General features: G+C 38.6%; 1 protein-coding gene across 2 annotated transcripts in view; it reads left to right on the plus strand.

Annotated features, from left to right (window-relative positions):
* Positions 1 to 1,443: 1,443 nt before the first annotated feature.
* The window catches only part of maf.L (v-maf avian musculoaponeurotic fibrosarcoma oncogene homolog L homeolog), a 45,707-nt gene continuing 27,314 nt past the window's right edge, over positions 1,444 to 19,836 (plus strand). Inside the window, exons 1-2 of one of the 2 annotated variants that reach the window (XM_018257885.2) lie at positions 1,446 to 2,941; positions 3,538 to 5,619. In XM_018257885.2, the coding sequence (XP_018113374.1) occupies positions 1,893 to 2,941; positions 3,538 to 3,544 (1,056 nt within the window). In that variant the 5' untranslated portion in view covers positions 1,446 to 1,892 and the 3' untranslated portion in view covers positions 3,545 to 5,619. Of the gene's footprint in view, positions 2,942 to 3,537; positions 5,620 to 19,836 lie in introns of those variants that run through there. The other variant, XM_041590156.1, reaches the window with a different exon arrangement.

Raw genomic sequence — 19,836 nt, forward strand, 5'->3', positions numbered from 1 at the left:
CCCAGGAAGGTATTGCAGTTGCTTTGCCACTTGTTACAATAAAGTACAAAATAGTTAACTCACATGTGAAAGTGCAAAGGGCAAGAGAGACCCAGGTAACACTAATCAAATGACAGTCAGACTGTGCCGGGAAGGGCCAGTCAGAGCCCATAATAAGCCCACTACTCCCAGCACATCCTTATTCTGTATGAGCGCTAATAATTCACACATCCCCTCTGATGCATATTATTACACACAAGCCATTCATATTTCATAGCAGTACAAATGCATAGATCAAATTATTCATTTACACTGTATTTTTTTTTATTATATGTAGTGAGGGAATTCACACATAAATTATCCGTTGAATAAATTACTCTGCCTGCTTGGCACATTGACCTTTTATATATTTACATGTTTATTTTGGAAGTGGTTATATAGAGTGCGTGTGTGTTTTGTGGAGAGAGAGATATTATGAGCACAGTGCATATAATTAAAGGCCGTATTTATCAAGTAAAAACTACAATACTGGGGCAACCTGCTCCTTATTTATCACTGGGAGACATTACCTGGAAGGGAACGGATCACTTTCATCTGAAGGAAAAAAAAATCACTTTGCCTGAGACTTGCTCCAGTTTTGTCATGATAATGTATAGCAGAACTATACAGAGGGCAGCAATAATATTATATAAATACCCTGTGCAATATACACAAGATGCCGAAGACACAGCCTTAGGGACCAAGGTGCATCACCGCGCTGCAAACAAAGATTCATCTGCAAACACTATATCTATAAATCAGCGCTGGCACCACAGAGCTTACACTTCAATATCAGAGAGGGTTAAACACATATGCACCAATGAATGTTTACCTAAAGTAAACAGCTGGGGGGCTGCAAAGAGCACAGTCCATTAAACCCCAAGCTGCTTCTTACATCATGTCTCTTAAAAAGCAAAAGTTTGAGGCTTCTACCAGCCACTTACCAGCTAAAGTGTATCTACTTACAGTTCCACCAGCTCCATTCCCAAGCAGACCCAGACTGTAACCCTTTTGCTACCAGAGCAGCAGCAACGCCTCTTGGCAATGAATGAGTGAATCTTCCAAATATAGAAAGAGAGAGAGAGAGAGAGAGAGAGAGAGAGAAAGTTGGCATGAAAGTTTTGGCATTGCACAGTTAAAGCTGTAATGAGAGTAATGAGGCACCACCAGTGGTTAAGCAGCATCTTCTCCGATAAACTGGGGGAATGCACAGCGTTTGTTTCTTCTCCTGCTCTTAACCCTTGTTATTCAGCAGCAAGAGTTAAGCAGGTTAGCCCCCATCTGACAGTCAGCTGCACACGTTGATTGACAGCTCCCCCCCCAAAGTTTATATACTATTATGCTAATGAAGCCTGGGATCGGCGCTCCCATTGGCCCGCTGTCCCCAGTCCATTCGCTGCGAGGGAGTGACGTCAGGGCGGCTATAAAACTCAGCAATGCTTTTAAAGTGCTCTGCTGAATGATCCTTGAAAATCCCTTTCTGGCTGCGAGTGGGTGCTCCCATCTCTGGCTCCCACCTAGGCACCAGCACGGGCACCTCAAGCTTCTAAGGACACCTTTTTTTTTTTTTGCAAAGTTTGCCATTAGCGGCAGCAGCAGATGTGAGAATGAAGTGTTAAAGAGCAACTTCTTCTGAGCTGAGAAAGTGAAATCAAAGAATCTGCCGGAGCGCTGCTGTGATGCGTGTGTGCGCCAAGCCCAAGGCAGGGCTGTTGTAATTGGCGCATGATTGCCCCTTTCCCGCTAATCGCTGGTGCAAAAGGAACAAGCTGGCTCACCCTGCGCCGGGTCACAACAGCAGCAGCAGCATCAGCCTGGTGTCCCCTGTGCCAGCCTCGTGTAGGACTGTGAGCAGCAGCAGCAGCAGCAGAAGGATGGCATCAGAACTGGCAATGAGCAGCTCCGACCTGCCCACTAGTCCCCTGGCCATGGAATATGTTAATGACTTCGATCTGATGAAGTTTGAAGTGAAAAAGGAGCCGGTGGAGACCGATCGCATCATCAGCCAGTGCGGCCGCCTGATCGCCGGGGGATCGCTGTCTTCCACCCCGATGAGCACGCCCTGCAGCTCGGTGCCCCCTTCCCCGAGCTTCTCTGCCCCCAGCCCGGGCTCTGGCAGCGAGCAGAAGAGCCACCTGGAAGACTACTACTGGATGAGCGCCTACCCCCAGCAGATCAACCCGGAGGCGCTGGGCTTCAGCCCGGAGGACGCGGTGGAAGCGCTGATCAGTAACCAACAGCAGCAGCAACAACAACAGCAGCAGCAGCAGCTCCAGGCGGGCTACGATGGCTTTGCCAGGGGGCAGCAGTACCCATCGTCGGGTGGGATGCCCGGAGAGGACATGGGCTCCGCAGCGGCGGTGGTATCGGCTGTGATTGCAGCTGCGGCAGCGCAGAACCCTCACCACCATCACCACCACCACCACCATTCCGTGGGGCACCAAGCCGGGGTGCAGCCGACTGGCGGGGGGACGGGGGGCGGCAGCAGCGGCAGCTCCACCGCGTCCTCGGTGGTCGGGGCTCTGCACCCACCTGCCGCCCACCACCATCACCACCACCATCACCTGCACTTTGACGACCGCTTCTCGGACGACCAGCTGGTCACCATGTCCGTGAGGGAGCTGAACCGGCAGCTGAGGGGGGTGAGCAAAGAGGAGGTGATCCGGCTGAAGCAGAAGAGGAGGACCCTGAAGAACCGGGGCTACGCGCAGTCCTGCCGATTCAAGAGGGTTCAGCAGCGGCACGTCCTGGAGGGCGAGAAGAGCCAACTGCTGCAGCAGGTCGAGCACCTCAAGCAGGAGATCTCCAGGCTGCTCCGAGAGAGGGACGCCTACAAGGAGAAGTACGAGAAGCTGCTGGGCAGCGGCTTCAGAGAAAACGGCTCCAGCAACAGCGACAACCCCTCCTCTCCGGAGTATTTCATGTGAGTGCCCCCCCTAACCCTGCTCTCTCACTGGGGACTGTACCCCTAGCCCTCTCCCCTCTGTAGTCTCACTACTTAGCAGAGACCTTTGGCACCTCAGCTGCAACTACAACTCTCAGTAGCCCATCACCAGGGATGCTGCTGCCAATTGTAGTCCCATCACAGCTGCAGTGCCAAAGCGAACTTAGTGGCTAACTTCCCTCCTAAAACTTCTGAGGACCCCTTTGTTTTACTTGCCATTTTGTTCTTTTATCTCAACTTTAACCCTGTAGTGCTAAAACCACTCAAACTGCTATTTATGTGTGTGTGGGGGGCTTTCATGGCAAACCCCAACTTTTCTGGGAATAGGTTTAAATGTATAACAAATATGTTCAGTGGGGGAGGGGAGTGTCACCCACCAGCTATATTTTTTTTGGGGGGGAGGGGGTCTGCCTAAAATGTATCTTTTCAGGGGACAGTGGAGTTGAGTATCTGACATCTCTTTTCATTAGTTTCTTTCCTACCATAATGCCATTATTCCCTCATATGAAGTTTGCTCTTTGAATCCAACCATCCACTTTATGCTTTCTTTTTTTCTGTTTGTTTTGTTTTTGAAGGTCATGAGTTTTGAGCTTTGCTGTCTCACACACAGAGAGAGAGAGAGAGAGAGAGAGAGAGAAAGGGAGAAAAATCACAGAATGTTACCACCCTGAGTTCTTCATATGAGCTTGCAATAAAATATTAATAAAAAAAAACACAAAAACAAAAAATGTGAATTTTTAGAATATTGTCGCTGAATTCATCATTTTTTTTTTTCTGAGAGAGTTGCTGTCCTCAGTAAAAGGAGCGTTAAAGCAACCTGCCAAATTGAAGCCTGCATCCAACTTCAGTGTTTTCATGAGAGTTTTTGGCCCCAATGAATGAGACTGGCCTGCCATTAAACTCCCATCCTCATCTCATGCATTATGCTTGCTAATCTGTCTTAGCAACAAAGAACTGTCATTGTCAAAAGACTTTATGGAAAAGAGACAATATATTATATAAGAAGGCCCTGCATGCTGGACATGTATGGTATAATTATTTTTTGTTTTTTATTGTTTTTTTTTTCCCTTTTATTTTGTTTTTATTTTTGCTTGGAAATGGACTTTCTGGAAATTATTGGCATGGTATTCATCATTCTGTTTCTTTCTTTTATTGCCTCATCACTTTTTTGAGTTCCCTACAAAAAAGTGCAGCCATCCATCCTCCCCTATTAAAGTTTGCATCCGCTAGCGGTCGGTAAAAACATAAATATATATAAAAAATAAAATAAAAAAAAATCAGCTTTTTTTGAAATATGCAAAACTTCAGACTCCACTTAAGAATAAATATGCACTGATGTTGTTTTTTTTTTTTCTCTCCAAAATATGGCAAAAAAAATGGATTTTCTTATTTAAATGTGGCAAAAGAAAAAAAAAATCAGGAACTCTGAAAAGATGTCTATAAAAGTCATTTGTTCTGGGACTAATGCTGTGAGCTAATAAAACAGTCTCAAATTTATTATTCAAACCAATATTCATCCATTTTTTTTATTTTCCATTTGGTTACTGTCAAATGTGGAATGCAATGGGATTGTAGTCAGTCTTACTCCTGTTTCATACAGTCTGTTAGCCCTGTGAATATATATATATATATATATATATCTGTCTATACTACAGAAAAGGGAATGTCGTAGATTCATTGGAACGAGTTAACTCTGTCATAGCTGTAGAACCTTTTAAAGATCGATGCACTAAATTGTTTACTATTGTGATGTTCAGAGAGGTTAGAAATTGCGTTGGGGAGTGTTTATTGCAAAGAAGGTAGCTTTTTATTTGCAGCATGTGCTTGCAACTTACATTTAAGTTGGGTATGTGGAAAAACCCTTGCTTTACCACTGACTGTATTTCAAAACCAAAGTATTAAAAGGGGAGGCGCCTCTGTCTATAACTTAGAGGCATTTTACATTCAAAAACGATGTTTGTTTTTGTTTTTCCTCACAAAAAACTGAAGTATTCGGGACTGAATTGCACTAAGATATAACCCGCAAAGCATATAATAAATGCAAAACTGTTTAGAACGCTAATACGGATTTATGCAGTTGTTAAACAAAAAATAAAAAGGAAAACAGGAAAAAAAAAATGGCATTACTGCACAATTTTAAAACAAATGCAAATTGTTAGTTGTTTTTTTATTTTTTACATTTGTTTTGTGGTGCAGAACTGGATTTTCTGTAACGTCACAAATTCCACAGTCTTAAAAGGCAATAACCAGGAAAAAATAAATAATTCTCTTCAGGGACTGATATCATGTCTTTTAAAAATGAGTAAACTTACCATAATAAATATAGAAAGCTGTCAGTTACCTTTTTCTTTTTTTTCTTCTTCATATTTTGCTGTGCAAAATTGTTTTATATTTTGAGTTACTAACGAAAACGTTTGATGTATTTTGTGCTTTGTTTCATTTCACTTCTGTGGTTATATTGACAGAAAAAAAAAAAAAAAAAAATAATCTACAATAATAAACTGCAGTTTTTTTGATTCTATACGAAGCCTGAGCGTGTGGCGTGTGCAACGTATACACCGTACTATCCTGTTGGTTGTTTTCTAAGGCAGTGCATGGGTTAATGTTACAGTAAAGCATATTAGGGCTTGTTAATAAAAATCTCATTGAAATCAAAAGTTTGTTTAGAAAGCAATTCATTCTGACATGTGGGTTTAAGAAGGAATAACTGTATGAATAGCAGGAGGCTACTTTTCATGGATACCACCTGGCAGTTTAAATCTGAGAGCACCTCCCACAGTATATGGTAGTTGTGTGAAAGGCCGCTTGCTATCAGTCAGCCTTCTGATTAATTCGTAACAATCCCTTGTAATGAAGGCAACAGCTTTGCAATGTAAACAGCTTATTACTCTTATTGCGTTGCCTGGGGATATTATAGGAATGGGCTTACCTTAGGCACGCCAGGATTTTTGATGATACCGCCTGTACAGTATGTCAGGAATGTGGTGCACGGTTTGGAGAGAGAAAGAAAGAGAAAGACACTTCTTTAAGTGATAGCAAGAAAACTTTTATAAGCTGCAATCAAAGCTCATAAATTGCAGAATTATCCCTGCCACCACAGAGTAGTGTTTTCTAATGTTAAAGGGTTATTTTGAAGAACTTACATGAGATGACACAGTAATTCAGAAAGCAGCTCTGCTAAGAAAGGTACATTCTCGAAGCTGAGTAAGAACAGGTCATATTTTCCCCCGAACCATGTTCTCCCTGAGCACGTTTCTTTTTTTAACATCTTTGCTAGATCACTTATCAAATGATCACTAAACCGTCACCTCTTGCCATTTGACCTTTTGTGTTACAGCGGTGTTTGTATAGTGATTACAGATCTATATTCTAGTTAATTTAGGCTTATATCCTAGATATTCTTGTTAATGTATAGTCAGATGATACACATGGATGGGTTTGGAGGGCTCTGCTGTGTGCTTAGGATATCCCCTCATATTAAATCTATGGAGTCAGGTTCACACAGATAATTCTGCTTCACCTTCAATTTGGTCGTAGCTCCCAGTGTATTTATCTGTGCGTTAAGTGGGGTTTTATTTGTCCATCATCCTACTTATAACTGCAGATTTCCCCCCTACCAAGAAAAGACCACTTTTATAAATATGTGATCTATTAAAGAAGAGGCGATTTCAATATGAGAATGGGAACTGTAATTAGATGAGAGACCATTACGGTTGAATTTTTTTTTTTTTACATCTCAACAGGTTCATTTAAAAAAAATATAATAGTGGGTAAGACTTCTGTATAAAGGCTGTGTCTTTGTAAACGTGCCAAAGGTTTATCTTTAACTTGTCGTTTCTGTTTGAGTTGATGTTATAAACGAAAAAGAGCGAAGAAAATGGAAATCCTTGACGCTTTGGTGCGTATGCAGTAGGTCAGTGAGTGGTGCGCTGTGTCGCAGGATTTAATTACACTTAGATGACTGCTGGGTATCTCATTTGATCTAATAAGCAGCTTTTAAATAATTTTTTTTGTTTTTTTTTAATTCTTTTTTTTTTTTAACGTTGTGGCGCCATGTTAGATTTTGATCAGCTATCGATGAGTTTGAGAGCCGTCTGTGAGTGATTGCAATCCTCTGTGGGATATATATCAGGAGTGTCCTGCAGTCTCATTGGGAATCTATAATAGGGTGCAATCGTGTATATAATACCAGGTAGCGTTTCAGACAGATTTCAGATTTCATGAACTGCCAAGACTATTTTCTTTGATGAGCTGTTTTGCATTTCATTCTTAGTTGCCCTCTGCAAAAATACATTTTACCCATTGTTGGCCAGAGATATTTTTTATATATCCATCAACTATCCAAAACTTTTAAGCACACACTGAACAAAGGGGATTCATTTAGATTTAATTTAGATTTAATTTCCTTCTGCTATAAGTAGAGAGAAAGTGTCTATACTCTGCTCCTGCACTATGTATTTGAGTGATGCTATATTAAGGAGTTTGAGCATGTGAAGCTTAGTGAAATATTATGTATAATTGTTTTTTTTATTAAAGTCACCAACATCTACATGATCCCCAGATTCTAGGATTAAAACAACATCCTTTATGGGGTGTCTGCTCTCTCATGAAGCACATCACTAGTATTCAGAGGGTGAAAACCTAGTGCCATAATTAAAATACTTGGGTTAATGCTTTATACTGGAACTGAACATGGTGCAAACCCCTGTACCACAGACTTCATGGCTGTTTACTAGATGCAGCACATCAATGTACACTAGGTTTTTTTAGACCCCCCCCCCCAACAAGGCCTTACTTTAAATACAATTGTTGCTAAAATCTTCCAGAAATGATTAGCATTAAATCCCCAAACACCGGGGTTCAACCTAATAAAGTATGCTCAGAAACAGAACAAAAAAGGAAATAGGTTTCTGGGTTGTGTAAATACAAGTGCACCTTTTAAAATATCCAAAGCATCTGCTGGTTACCACATAATTTTGTCTGCAGCATGGAAGTCTTTGATGGGAGATCATTCATAATGTTTGAGAAACATATCCTTGAACGCAAATACAGTATCAGATACTCTTTGCTTCCTGGACTGAGCTAGTAAATTATGTATAGAGTACATTAGAAATATCTTTTCAAAATGCCACAGATTGCTATCCTCGAAGTCTACCCAGCTTTGAAAGGAAATCGTCGTTTCTGAAAAACCAACTTTCAAGCTGTTCATTTTAACTCCGTGAGCAACACCTGTTTAAGAGATGAGGGTTCAGCCAAAAGAACTCTTTTTTTTTTTATTTTATGATTTTTTTTTTATTGGTGGCAATAGCAGGACATCTATTCCCGAATGGCGTGCAGCTGTTGAGAAATAGTTGTTTTTTTGCAGATTAAAAAAAAGTGGGGGTTGCACATTTTTCTTTCCCCTGGGTAATTTAATTTCACTTTTTCCTACCATGACCAATAGAAATTTTGGCAAAGGATCTATAAGTTAGTCTTGAAATATTATTTTTGCATTGGCAAGCAAAGGACCATTTGTAATTTGTTGTGAGGATTTACCAGAATTGGCACTTTGATTTTATGCATTTTTGTACAATATGTTTGTTTTTCACCGCTGTAAATTGAATTTGTGATAGAAATTAGGCACGTTCCTTTATTAATGTACATTTTTCTAAGCGCTTTCATTTAAATGTACCGATTCGCTGTATACCGAAAAAGTGTTGCTAAGCTAAGTGGCCATTTTACATTCCACCCTACAGAAAGCTTGCCAACAAGCGATCAGGCACTGCAGTTCAATAGTGACTGACCTCAGATAGGCTTTTGTTAATTTTTGTGGTCTGTGAATATGATAGAGTTATTTAATCCATAGGTACTGTGGGGATAGGTCTCTTGAGAAGCCAAGAGTAATATCCGATGCCAGAGACAGGAGGAAAGTCTTGTGAAGATGACATAAGGCAGTCAGTGTGTTATGGAGATGCTACACATAGGGGGCCTCAACCTTTGCATTTATTGAATTAAATAAAAACATTAGCGTACATTTGGCAGCTACTATGAAATCAGTTGGTAGGCCATTAGAATATGCTATTGAGATCTTGCTAGGAAATTTACATTTTCATAGAAATCAGAACACATATATCAAACCTTCAGTGCTAGAAACAGTTGAGTTGGGGGGGGGGAATCCTCCCCAAACTCTATCCCCCAACAGCACGCACTCTAATATTGAAACTCTATTGATTACTTGCATTCTGTTCCACTGGATAGCATTCCTCCTCCTGATTTGTTTTCAGGACATGCTGAAAACATGGAAAATAAACACATTTTAACCCTTTGAGTCATGGCTGCCACAGGCATTGCACATAGCCTCGTAACTAATAGAACCTATTAACACAAGCACTTAAGGGTTTAAAACGGTTTGCATTAATTAACAACTGAGTAGCTGACTATTAACAGCAAATAACAATAGCAGTTTTGAAATGAAAGTACATTATATTTATCAAAGAGTGTATCACCACAGTCCTCTAGAATGAAATTCCGCCACTCTCCATTCATTTTTATGGGATTTTTGAAAGAGTATTGTCAATGGGTGAAAGTAAAAGTACATCGTTTGATAAATACGCCTTTCAAAATCCCATAGAAATGAATGGAGAGTGGCGGAGTTTCACACAAGCGAACTGTGGCGATCTCCAACTTCAATGTTTGATAAATATACCCCTTTTTGTCTGTTTTTTTTTTTTTTTTTAAATGGGTTGTTAGTTATATTTGACTATGGTTTCTGGAGTACAGAAAATACACCCTGTCTCATTTAGCAGGTTGGAGACCCCCTGCCTACAAACAAGTAATTAAAAAACGAAATAGTGTAAAAACATTTTTTCTATCATCAGTGCAGGGTTAAAATTCAGCATACCAATGTTCTGAAAAGTACGTTACGTGGCCCATGGTTCCCAATTATACTCTAGACCAATGCTGGTTTAAAAAAAAAGTGTTTTTTCTCTGCAAATAAATAGACACAGTGAAATACATTTTTCAAGCCCCCTCTTATAAAATATTTAGTTCTAGAATTAGTTAATGCACTTTGCTTACAGCAGGCACGAGAAAAATGGCCATTATTATAGCACAATATAAATGTCAAAATTCTCTCTTTGAGCTTACTGCAACTCTTGTAAAATATTGATGCACTCACTTGTGTTTTAAGGGTTAAAGCCATATTTATATTCTGATGTTTTTTCACGTAAAACTGGAGAAATCTAATAATGACCGGGGTGTTGCAAATGATCAGTGTAAGGGAGGTACCTGCATTTGTGCCAGGACATTGGCAAGATAGAGACTAAGCTGAGCAAGTGCTGTTTGAGCAGTAACACAAGGGAGCTAATGAAATGGGGTTAACGCTTTTCTGCTATTGCTTTCTATTTTTACATCCAGCACACATCTTCAGTAGGGACCACATATGAATTAGTCTTTATTCTATCGCATAATCACATTTCCTGTTATGCAATGGGTGGTGCATTTCAACCCCCCCATTTGTCACTAAAGGTTCGTAAATCAGATTGCAGAGTGATTAAAAAAAGGAAAAAAAAAGACATGCAGCTAATTTAGGCAAGATTGCAGTCAAAGCAGAAAAAAAGAGAATTAAACAGAAGAAAATCCGCACATCAGAAAGAGAGAGGAGAACATATCATTTACAGTACACTCGACGTAAGCAGAATTCAGCGCATAATGAGATTTTCGGAAGGCAGGTTTCAAAGGTGTTTTCTATTTAAAAATTCAATGCACTTTCTTTGGATTATATCCTCACTGTCAGACTGGCAGTTTTAGTAGGCTTGCAAGGTCATCCCGTCACACGCTAAGGAGCACATATGTTTCCTGATAATTATTTATCTCAAGACTTCTCTCCTTTATTCTTTTAGAGAGATAGCAGCTCACTGCATCTCAATCCCAAAACTGTTGTTTAAAGTTTTTGCAAGTCACTCTGAGCAAGTCTAGTAATTTTCCCTTTGTTCTAAGCATTCTATGTCCCATTCAGTTCCTGTGAATATTCTCCCTCCATGTCCTTATTCTAAGGCCAACCTCTCTATATATAAAGCTTATGGTGAAGGCATAAACATGTAGCTAGCTGCAGCATGCAATTAAGAAGCGTTATCTTAAGGCAAGTAACTAACAGCAGTGATAAGGCGTAAAAAAAAGTGTTGCTAATTCAGAAATGCATGAAAATATCCGTATTTTGGATTACGCACTCTCCAGACCACCCTGACCTCGATCAGATTAACGTTAAAAAAACATGTTTCAAGGTGTTTTTCTATTTCCCAGTGCTCTGCTGATTTAAGGTACCGCTGACGCTGTTTATTTATCATTGAACTGTCAGTGATGGCTTTGGGCGCGGATAGAGTTAAAGTACGACTCCATAATAGATCAGTATACCTCTGGGGGATGCACTGCTAAAACACAAGCTTGCAACAGGAAAACTGCAACAACTCTGTAGCAGTGGCTTAAGTTTGTGCATCTGGATTTTTAAAGTTAACGTAATGTGCTGTAATTCTGACCCATTTTGTGTCAACAAGAGATACAAATAGATACAAAATCCCCCCAAAGTTTTTTTTGGATACATCTAGCCCTGGCGCAGGCCTGAATCTGTCTCAACAGCTGCCTAACCTGGGTGACCTCAAGGATTTAGCTGCAAACACAGGCAGTTGTGAGTGTGAGAGTGTACGAGAGTGTGTGTGTTTATATATATATAGTAGAAAAAAAATCTCTTATGTAAATAAAATCGGTTTGCATTCATATTGTTGTAGATATCTAGTCACACAAGGATTGCAAATAGTCTCACTGTTTTTGTTCTATATATATTTTCAGTGGCACCTTTTTCACTTACATAAAAGGATGATATAGCTCTGCCCGCTAAGTGGTTTGTTGGTTATTTACAACAAACTACCACTGTTCCTCAGAGTATTTAGGAAAAAGCTGTCAATTTACAACCTTCTAGATTTGATTGCACTACAACTCCCAGCATCCTTTTCACAGGCAAAACCAGTTATCCACCTGGATATAGGGCTTTTATAGTGTTACTGCAGGTCTGTATCCCAACCACAATTAATACATTAATATGATGGCTTACTCCTACCAAAATTATATTTTAAAATGGCTAAAATCTTTACTTACGTTTTATTTTTTCTTGTTAGTTGTTTATAGCTGTAGAGTGTTGATCAGACCATCTGAAGATCCAAGTGTCAAGCAGAGTGTGGCATCTTGTCAATTCGAGTGCAGCACTCAGCAGGTGCCTTTAAACCGAACTCCACTTATGCTATAGAAATACAGTTTTCGATATACCAGCACCACTAATTTAATTCAAATTCAGGGAGTCTGTAATTTGCCATTGCTTTTGTCTATGAATATGATTATTATGGTTATTATTAAATATCATTTAAAAATATACAGTAGATAAGTTTGGTGTTATTCACATCACCCTCTTCCCTAGAGGAGCTTCTGGGCCTGCTGCTGCCTGAGGCACTAACCTCACTCCTCCACGCTTACTTCCTGCTCTTGGATTGAGGCTCTTTACATTAAAAGATATACATTTCTGCTTAAAAAAACAACAACTCTTCCTAAAATTCCCAGAGGAAGCTTTTTTCTTCCCCCCAAGTAAAATGCCTTAGGGAGGTTTCTCATCTTGCCTCTTGGCAGATGCGGTACTTGAGCTGACAATCTGATTTCCCTACCACACTTGCACCCACACACACTAGGGGAAGATTTACATGGAGGACCTACAGCCTGTACACACAAATAAAACCAAATACCCTATTGCTGTGAGCCAGCAATACTAACCATTTTTCCATCTATCATATATTTAGCCATGTTCATGAGCAGTTGCTCCAGAGAGGTTATAGCACCCCTGATCCTCCGGAAAAAAAATTCAGAATTAAGGTTAATGATACTCATAAAAAGAAATGGGTTTCGGAGAGCAACACTTAAACTGTTTTCATTGCCACAAGTCCTACAAATGAGGAAATAAAGTGACGCTGAAGCTTTGCCATAAATAGTTTTTTTCACTTATGTATTTATGTTTGTGTGTTTGAGTGTGTTACTGTTTCTTTACCTTAACCCCCCCTCCCTACAACTACTATAACCCCACACATATGAACAGGGGGTGATAACATGCTGGGAATTGCAGCCCAGCACCATCTAGCAACCACAAATTAAAAAAACATGGGCAATAGAAACATACACTATATATGCAGTGTGCAAAATGTATTTATAAGATTTTTATGTTTCTGTCACATCAAGATTTTTAATTCCTATAGTACAAGGGAGTTATTTACTAAACTCCAAATGCAAAAATCCTGAAAAATTTGTGATTTTTTAGTATAAAATCAGACTTTTAAAAAAATCACAAATTTCGCAAAAATGTATTATACCCCGAGGATGGATAAGTCTGAATCAGAAAATCCGGCATCTCAGACCTGTCAACGTTGTATATAAGTCAACAGGAGAAATCCAAATTATCTTTCGATGTGCGCTGGGTTTTGTGCAATACCCCGTTTTCTGAGTTTTCAGGCAAAAAGCATAAGAAATCTGAGTTTTCGGGTGAAAAATCCGAAAAAATAGTTTGTTTCCTGCAAATCAAATTTTCTGGAAAATCTAATAATAAATACGCAGAAAAAACATGTGCGATTAGATCGGAGTTTGCAGTTAGAAATGTTGAGATAAATTCAAACTTTGATAAATAAACCTGTATGTGTATAAAGATTCATTCTGCATGCTGGTGTCAATAGATAGGGGTGTCAAAAAGTTATATATACTTTAAAGTTACCAGCAGGGCCTGCTTCTTATTACAGCAAAGTAAGTTGCAGATCTGTGTGGCAGACAAAGGGCAAAGTGAGATGCAGAGAAAGGCATATGATGACTTGTTAATTAACTGGCTGTTACTGAGTAGCCTCAGTAGGGGAATTGTGAGTCTCAAGAGTAACATTGCAAGGAAATAACATCTTCCAGTGTGTGTAAGAGTGTTTGCATAGGAAGAGTAAGGTAATCGTCTCTATTCACACCTCCTATTTGCTCTTTTCCCCCAAAGGCCTGTAATCTGATTCAGTATACAATGAAGGATCTATATTGTGTGGCACTGCAGCTTCTGTTCTTTCTACTGGGTAAAGTCAAGTCCCACGTTTTCGCTTTCGGAGCGAGAGTGATAGAAATCTTTTTTTGCCACAGGGAAATCAGGAGATAGCAGAGGGCTGTCAGCCGGGTCAGTGTGATGGTTCTACTGTTGCAAAAGCTTTGGAGAAAGCACCAGGGAGCTGGTATTGTGCAAACTGCAACATGCGGAGGTGCAATTGAAAAATCAAGTGGATTAATATTGCACTTTCCTGACAGTGTTAGTAGTAGATAAAAAAAAGTGGGGAACGTCAGTATGTTTAGGGTCAAGCCTATATTGGCCAGCATAAAATATTCAAGTTTTAGCAGTTCAGTCCACCAGATTCATGTCATCTTATGAAAACATTGCAATTTTAAAGGAAACGTCTTATTGCAAATGTCACATTTGACTCTATATGCAAAATGAAGATATGCAAAATAAGGCAGGTGGCACTGCTACTTCTGAAGAGTGGTCACTCCTGGTTACCTGATTATTTATATCTATTCTCTTTTCTTACTGGCAATGTTGCAAGAAATCTTAGACTGATAAAAATATAAGTATTTTGTTCTTAAGTAGTAGCTCATTTGCTTTTTAAGACGACAGGGCAATTAGAAGTGTCTGCTATATCTGTAATAGCTGTAGAGAAAATATAGCATAAAAAAATATTTGGTTCAGCATACACAGCTTGATAGCACAACATTAGTATTTTAATGGGTTAATCCAAAGAGGAAGATATTTGTTTTATACACAGGAAATACATACTAACATCTTCTGGCTGTACAATGTAATGAATAATAACTATAGCATAAGGATAAACTTCTTGCACCATTATTAAAATTGATAGTAACAATAATAGCCTCACAATATCAATAGTATTATTATGACATATTCCATAATTCCAAAAGCACTGTCATAGTAATTATTATGAAATTATAGTGATTTCCTTTTTATGATCTGTGCAATTTTGAGACATGGTGTTGCTTCATGTTACCAAACCTAAAATTCAAATTCTTCCATGCTCTAAAACGATCTCAGGGGCAGATTTATCAAGGGTCGATTTGAAAATTCAAATTTTTGGTCAAAACTGTCAAATTCAATTAGGGATTATTCAAATTCGATTCAAGTTTTTTAAAAGAAATTCGAGATTTATCATATGATGTCGAATTCGACTATTCGCCAAATAAAATCTGCAGAATTGCTGTTTAAGTCCATGGGAGACGTCCAGGGATTAATTTGTTTCAGAGAAAAATGTCAAATCGAGTTTTTAAAATTTAAATCGAATTCCACTCATCCAAGTTTCAAAAATTATATATTTTTTTTTAATAAATTTCGATTGGACGAATTTATTGCAGTTTAGGGGTTTTTAAAAACGCACATGAATTTGAAATTCGACCTTTGATAAATGTGCCTCCAACAGTTTGTATGTGAGTGTAATGTAGAACATTGGTTGATTAATGCCAGTTCATTCTGATAGTATTAAACAATGAATTTATAATTTATTTATTGAGAATATGCTTGCAGTTTAATATGGAGTGTGAAGGGTTCCAAAGAAGGGCATCCATGCAATATCCCTTCTTCCTTCTGTATGGCACACAGAATTTGCAAAATTTTACCTAGACAGCTGTACCTAGACAGATGTTACCCCTTCAGATACATAACTCCCCTTTTCAGTTTTGTACGATAATACTTTTCATAGTCAAATTACCCTCAGCTAAAAATTAGAAACAATATCAGAAATATGTAGTTATAATACGATTTACCCAGCAGCGCCTCGCTTTTTAGTCATGGAACTTTGCAGTAACCCCATATAAAACATTAGGGGCAGTGGGGTAATTAAGTCTTAAGTGAAACATTTTTAGGACCCAGATTAACATATATATTGTAACTTTAAGAGCAAAAATTATGATTTTTGTATTTGGAATGTTAGCTCTTCTGGCACAGAGAGCGCTGAGTGCTCTGACGCTGTGAAGTTAAGCAAGGAGAGGTTGGGGGGGGGGGATTCGGCAGCATCGCTTCAGCTTATGCAGGGGTTGAAACACCCCTGCAGTCAAGTCAGTGGTTCTGTATTGTTTGACCTCCACCATCAACTGGGTCTGCTGCCTCTTTTTATACCCCTGTTTTACATTCAGTTCAATATCTTCTGACCTTGCCAAGTAAAAAATAGCATTTTACACAAAAAACCCACATTGCAAAATGTTCCATTGCATGTAAATTCTGCATTATAAATATCTGATGTATACATTTCTAGAAGAATAATATCAGAATTTAGGCCAGTGTTACCCCTCCAGGGACTTTACAAAGTTCATTGGAACAAAATTCATAGATAATTTAGAAATGGCATAGTAAGCTCCTATATGCTACCAATGTATGCTGTACACTTTGAGGCCGATTCACTAACTTCGAGTGAAGGATTCGAAGTAAAAAAACTTCGAATTTCGAAGTGTTTTTTGGGCTATTTCGACCATCAAATGGTCTACTACGACCTTCGACTACGACTTTGAATCGAAGGATTCGTACTAAAATCGTTCGACTATTCGACCATTCGATAGTCGAAGTACTGTCTCTTTAAGAAAAAACTTCGACCCCCTAGCTACCGAACTCAATGTTAGCCTATGGGGAAGGTCCCCATAGGCTTTCCTAAGTTTTTTTGATCAAAGGATATTCCTTCGATCGTTGGATTTAAATCCTTAGAATCGAACGATTCGAAGGATTTTATCGTTCGATCTAATGAATAATCCTTCTATCGTTCGATCGCACTATTTGCGCTAAAATCCTTCGACTTCGATATTCGAAGTCGAAGGATTTTAATTCCCAGTCGAATATCGAGGGTTAATTAACCCTCAATATTCGACCCTTTGTGAATCGGCCCCTTTATTGGGAAATACAGAAACATTGAAATAACTCAATACTGACAAAAATTGGCATACTATGAAAATACTATGAAAAGAAAGAAAGTAAATATAATATATGGCAAGGTTATATTGCTTGAGGATTTCCTTTGAGGGAAATGCAGTGCATGTTGTATTGTGTAAGACCTATACATAGGGTTTAAGTAACGCATTGATGGATATAGTACTTTGTTACATCATTTTAACTTTGCCTCACTATTGCATCAGCAAGATGTACATAAACTCCCTGTGTGTGGTTTTCCCTGGGAGCAATCAATTGCCTTACTGAGTGGGACTGTGTATTGTTGTATCATATAGATAATACATCAGTTTAGCAAGTTAAGATGATTTGTGGTTGATATCCCATAATATGTAATGGCCAGAAGGACTACTTTTACTGACGCTGTCATGGTCAGAAGCTCAGCAAAGTTATAGTTTGACTTTTTGCTCCTGGATGTCAAGGAATTGATTGCTGGAAAAAATGATTTTTCTTTCATCTCATTTTTTTCATTCTTTTTTTTTTATTTTATTTTACATATTTGGATGCAATTCAGGTGTGAAAATTGGAAAGGTTTTTTTTTTCCCTTCATGAAACTGAATGCATTAATAACAGGATGGATTCATCCCTGGCATGAAAGTAGAGGTCATATTGAGGAAAATGACACCAAATGTCTAAAAATGTCATCTGCTTTAAGAGATCCTGGGCAGTAGGCCAAGATTTAGAGTTTAACGCAGCACCGATTCAGTCCTACAAAAATGCCACCACAAGTGGAAATCACAGAGACACCTTATACAGAGCAGGGAGGATTATTTGTGAAACATGCGGTATTGGGTGCCCCATTTGTTGGTCAACATTCAGAAAAAAAATCACAAACTGTATCAAACAGGTTACCTGTACTAAATAATATGTAACCCTTTAAGTCAGGGACTGTCTGACTAAATACAATTTACAGTTGTCAGATCAGTGACAAAAACCAGCAAATATTTTGTTTAACTGTATTACAGGTATGGGATCTATTATCTGCAAACCTGTTATCCAGAAAGCTCCAAATTACAAAAAAGGGCAGTTTTCCATATACTCCATTCGAATTAATCCAAATAATCCAATTTTTTCTTTGTAATAATAAAACAGTAACTTGTGCTTGATCCAAAATTAGATATAATTAATCTTTATTGGAAAGAAAACCAGCCTATTGTGTTTATTTAATGTTAAATAATTATTTCTTAGTAGACTTAAGGTATGAAGATCCAAATTACAGAAACATCCCTTATCCAGAAAACCACAGGTTTCAAGCATTCTGGATAACAGGTTCCATGCCTGTAATATGTTTAAAGGGATACTGTCATGAGAAAAAACATTTTTTCAAAATGAATCGGTTAATAGTGCTGCTCCAGCAGAATTTTGCGCTGAAATCCATTTCTCAAAAGAGCAAACAGATTTTTTTATATTCAATTTTGAAATCTGACATGGGGCTAGACATATTGTCAATTTCCCAGCTGCCCCAAGTCATGTGACTTGTGCTTTGATAAACTTCAATCACTCTTTACTGCTGTACTGCAAGTTGGAGTGATATCACCCCCTCCCTTTCCCCCCCCCCCCAGCAGCCAAACAAAAGAACAATGGGAAGGTAACCAGATAACAGCTCCCTAACACAAGATAACAGCTGCCTGGTAGATCTAAGAACAACACTCAATAGTAAAAACCCAAGTCCCACTGAGACACATTCAGCTACATTGAGAAGGAAAAACAGCAGCCTGTCAGAAAAGCATTTCTCTCCTAAAGTGCAGGCACAAGTCACATGACCAGGGGCAGCTGGGAAATTGACAAAATGTCTAGCCCCATGTCAGATTTCAAAATTGAATATAAAAAAATCTGTTTTGAGAAATGGATTTCAGTGCAGAAATCTGCTGGAGTAGCACTATTAACTGATGCGTTTTAAAAAAAAAAACATGTTTTCCGATGACAGGATCCCTTTAAGCAGCAAAATAGAGATCTTGAGTATAGATCTTGTTATTTGGGGTTTTTCAGTTATTTAGATTTTTAATTAAGCAACTCTCCAGTTTGCAATTTCAGCATTATGGTTTCTAGGGTCAAAATTACCATACCAACCATGCCTTGATTGGGATATTAATAGGAAAGGACTAAATAGAAAGAAGAGTAACAAAAAGTAGCAATACCACTACATTTGTAGGCTTACAGAGCATTTGTTTTTTTTAGATGGGGTCAGTGACCCCCATTTGAAAGCTGGAAAGAGTTAGAAGAAGAAGAAGGCAAATAATTAAAAAAACTATAAAAAGAAAAAATGAAGACCAATTGAACTTAAAGGTGAACCACTCCTTTAAAGGACATTTATATGTACATTTTGCCCCCCAGGCTGATGTCCTACGCTTGTATTTTATTTACCTTTCTGCTGACTGGGGGGGAGGTGCCTAACATTTTGGCACCCTCCCCAGTAATATAAACTTTACATATCCCTTATATCTGCTAAAAATCATTTAAACATTAAATAAACCAATAGAGTTGTTTGCCACCAATATGGATCCATGCAGCTTAATTGGGACGAAGTACATGATACTGTTTTATTATTGCAAAGAAAAAATAAATAATTATTTGATAATATGGAGTCTATGGGAGATGGTCTTCCTGTAATTCAAAGCTTTCTGGATAACGGAGTTCTGGATAATGGAGCCCACACTTGTATATCTAACGTTGAGGAGTATTCTCCATTCTATATGTACAGTCTTTATCAATACCTTTCCCTAAAACCTGGTTATTATACCATTATTGCTTCACTATTTTAATGGGACATTATAATCAAGATCTTAATAAACATTCAAATAGTCACTGTCATTTATGTAAATATTTGCCTTAAACTCTTATATATCAT

This window comes from Xenopus laevis, chromosome 4L (assembly GCF_017654675.1).
Source record: "Xenopus laevis strain J_2021 chromosome 4L, Xenopus_laevis_v10.1, whole genome shotgun sequence".
Lineage (NCBI taxonomy): Eukaryota > Metazoa > Chordata > Amphibia > Anura > Pipidae > Xenopus > Xenopus laevis.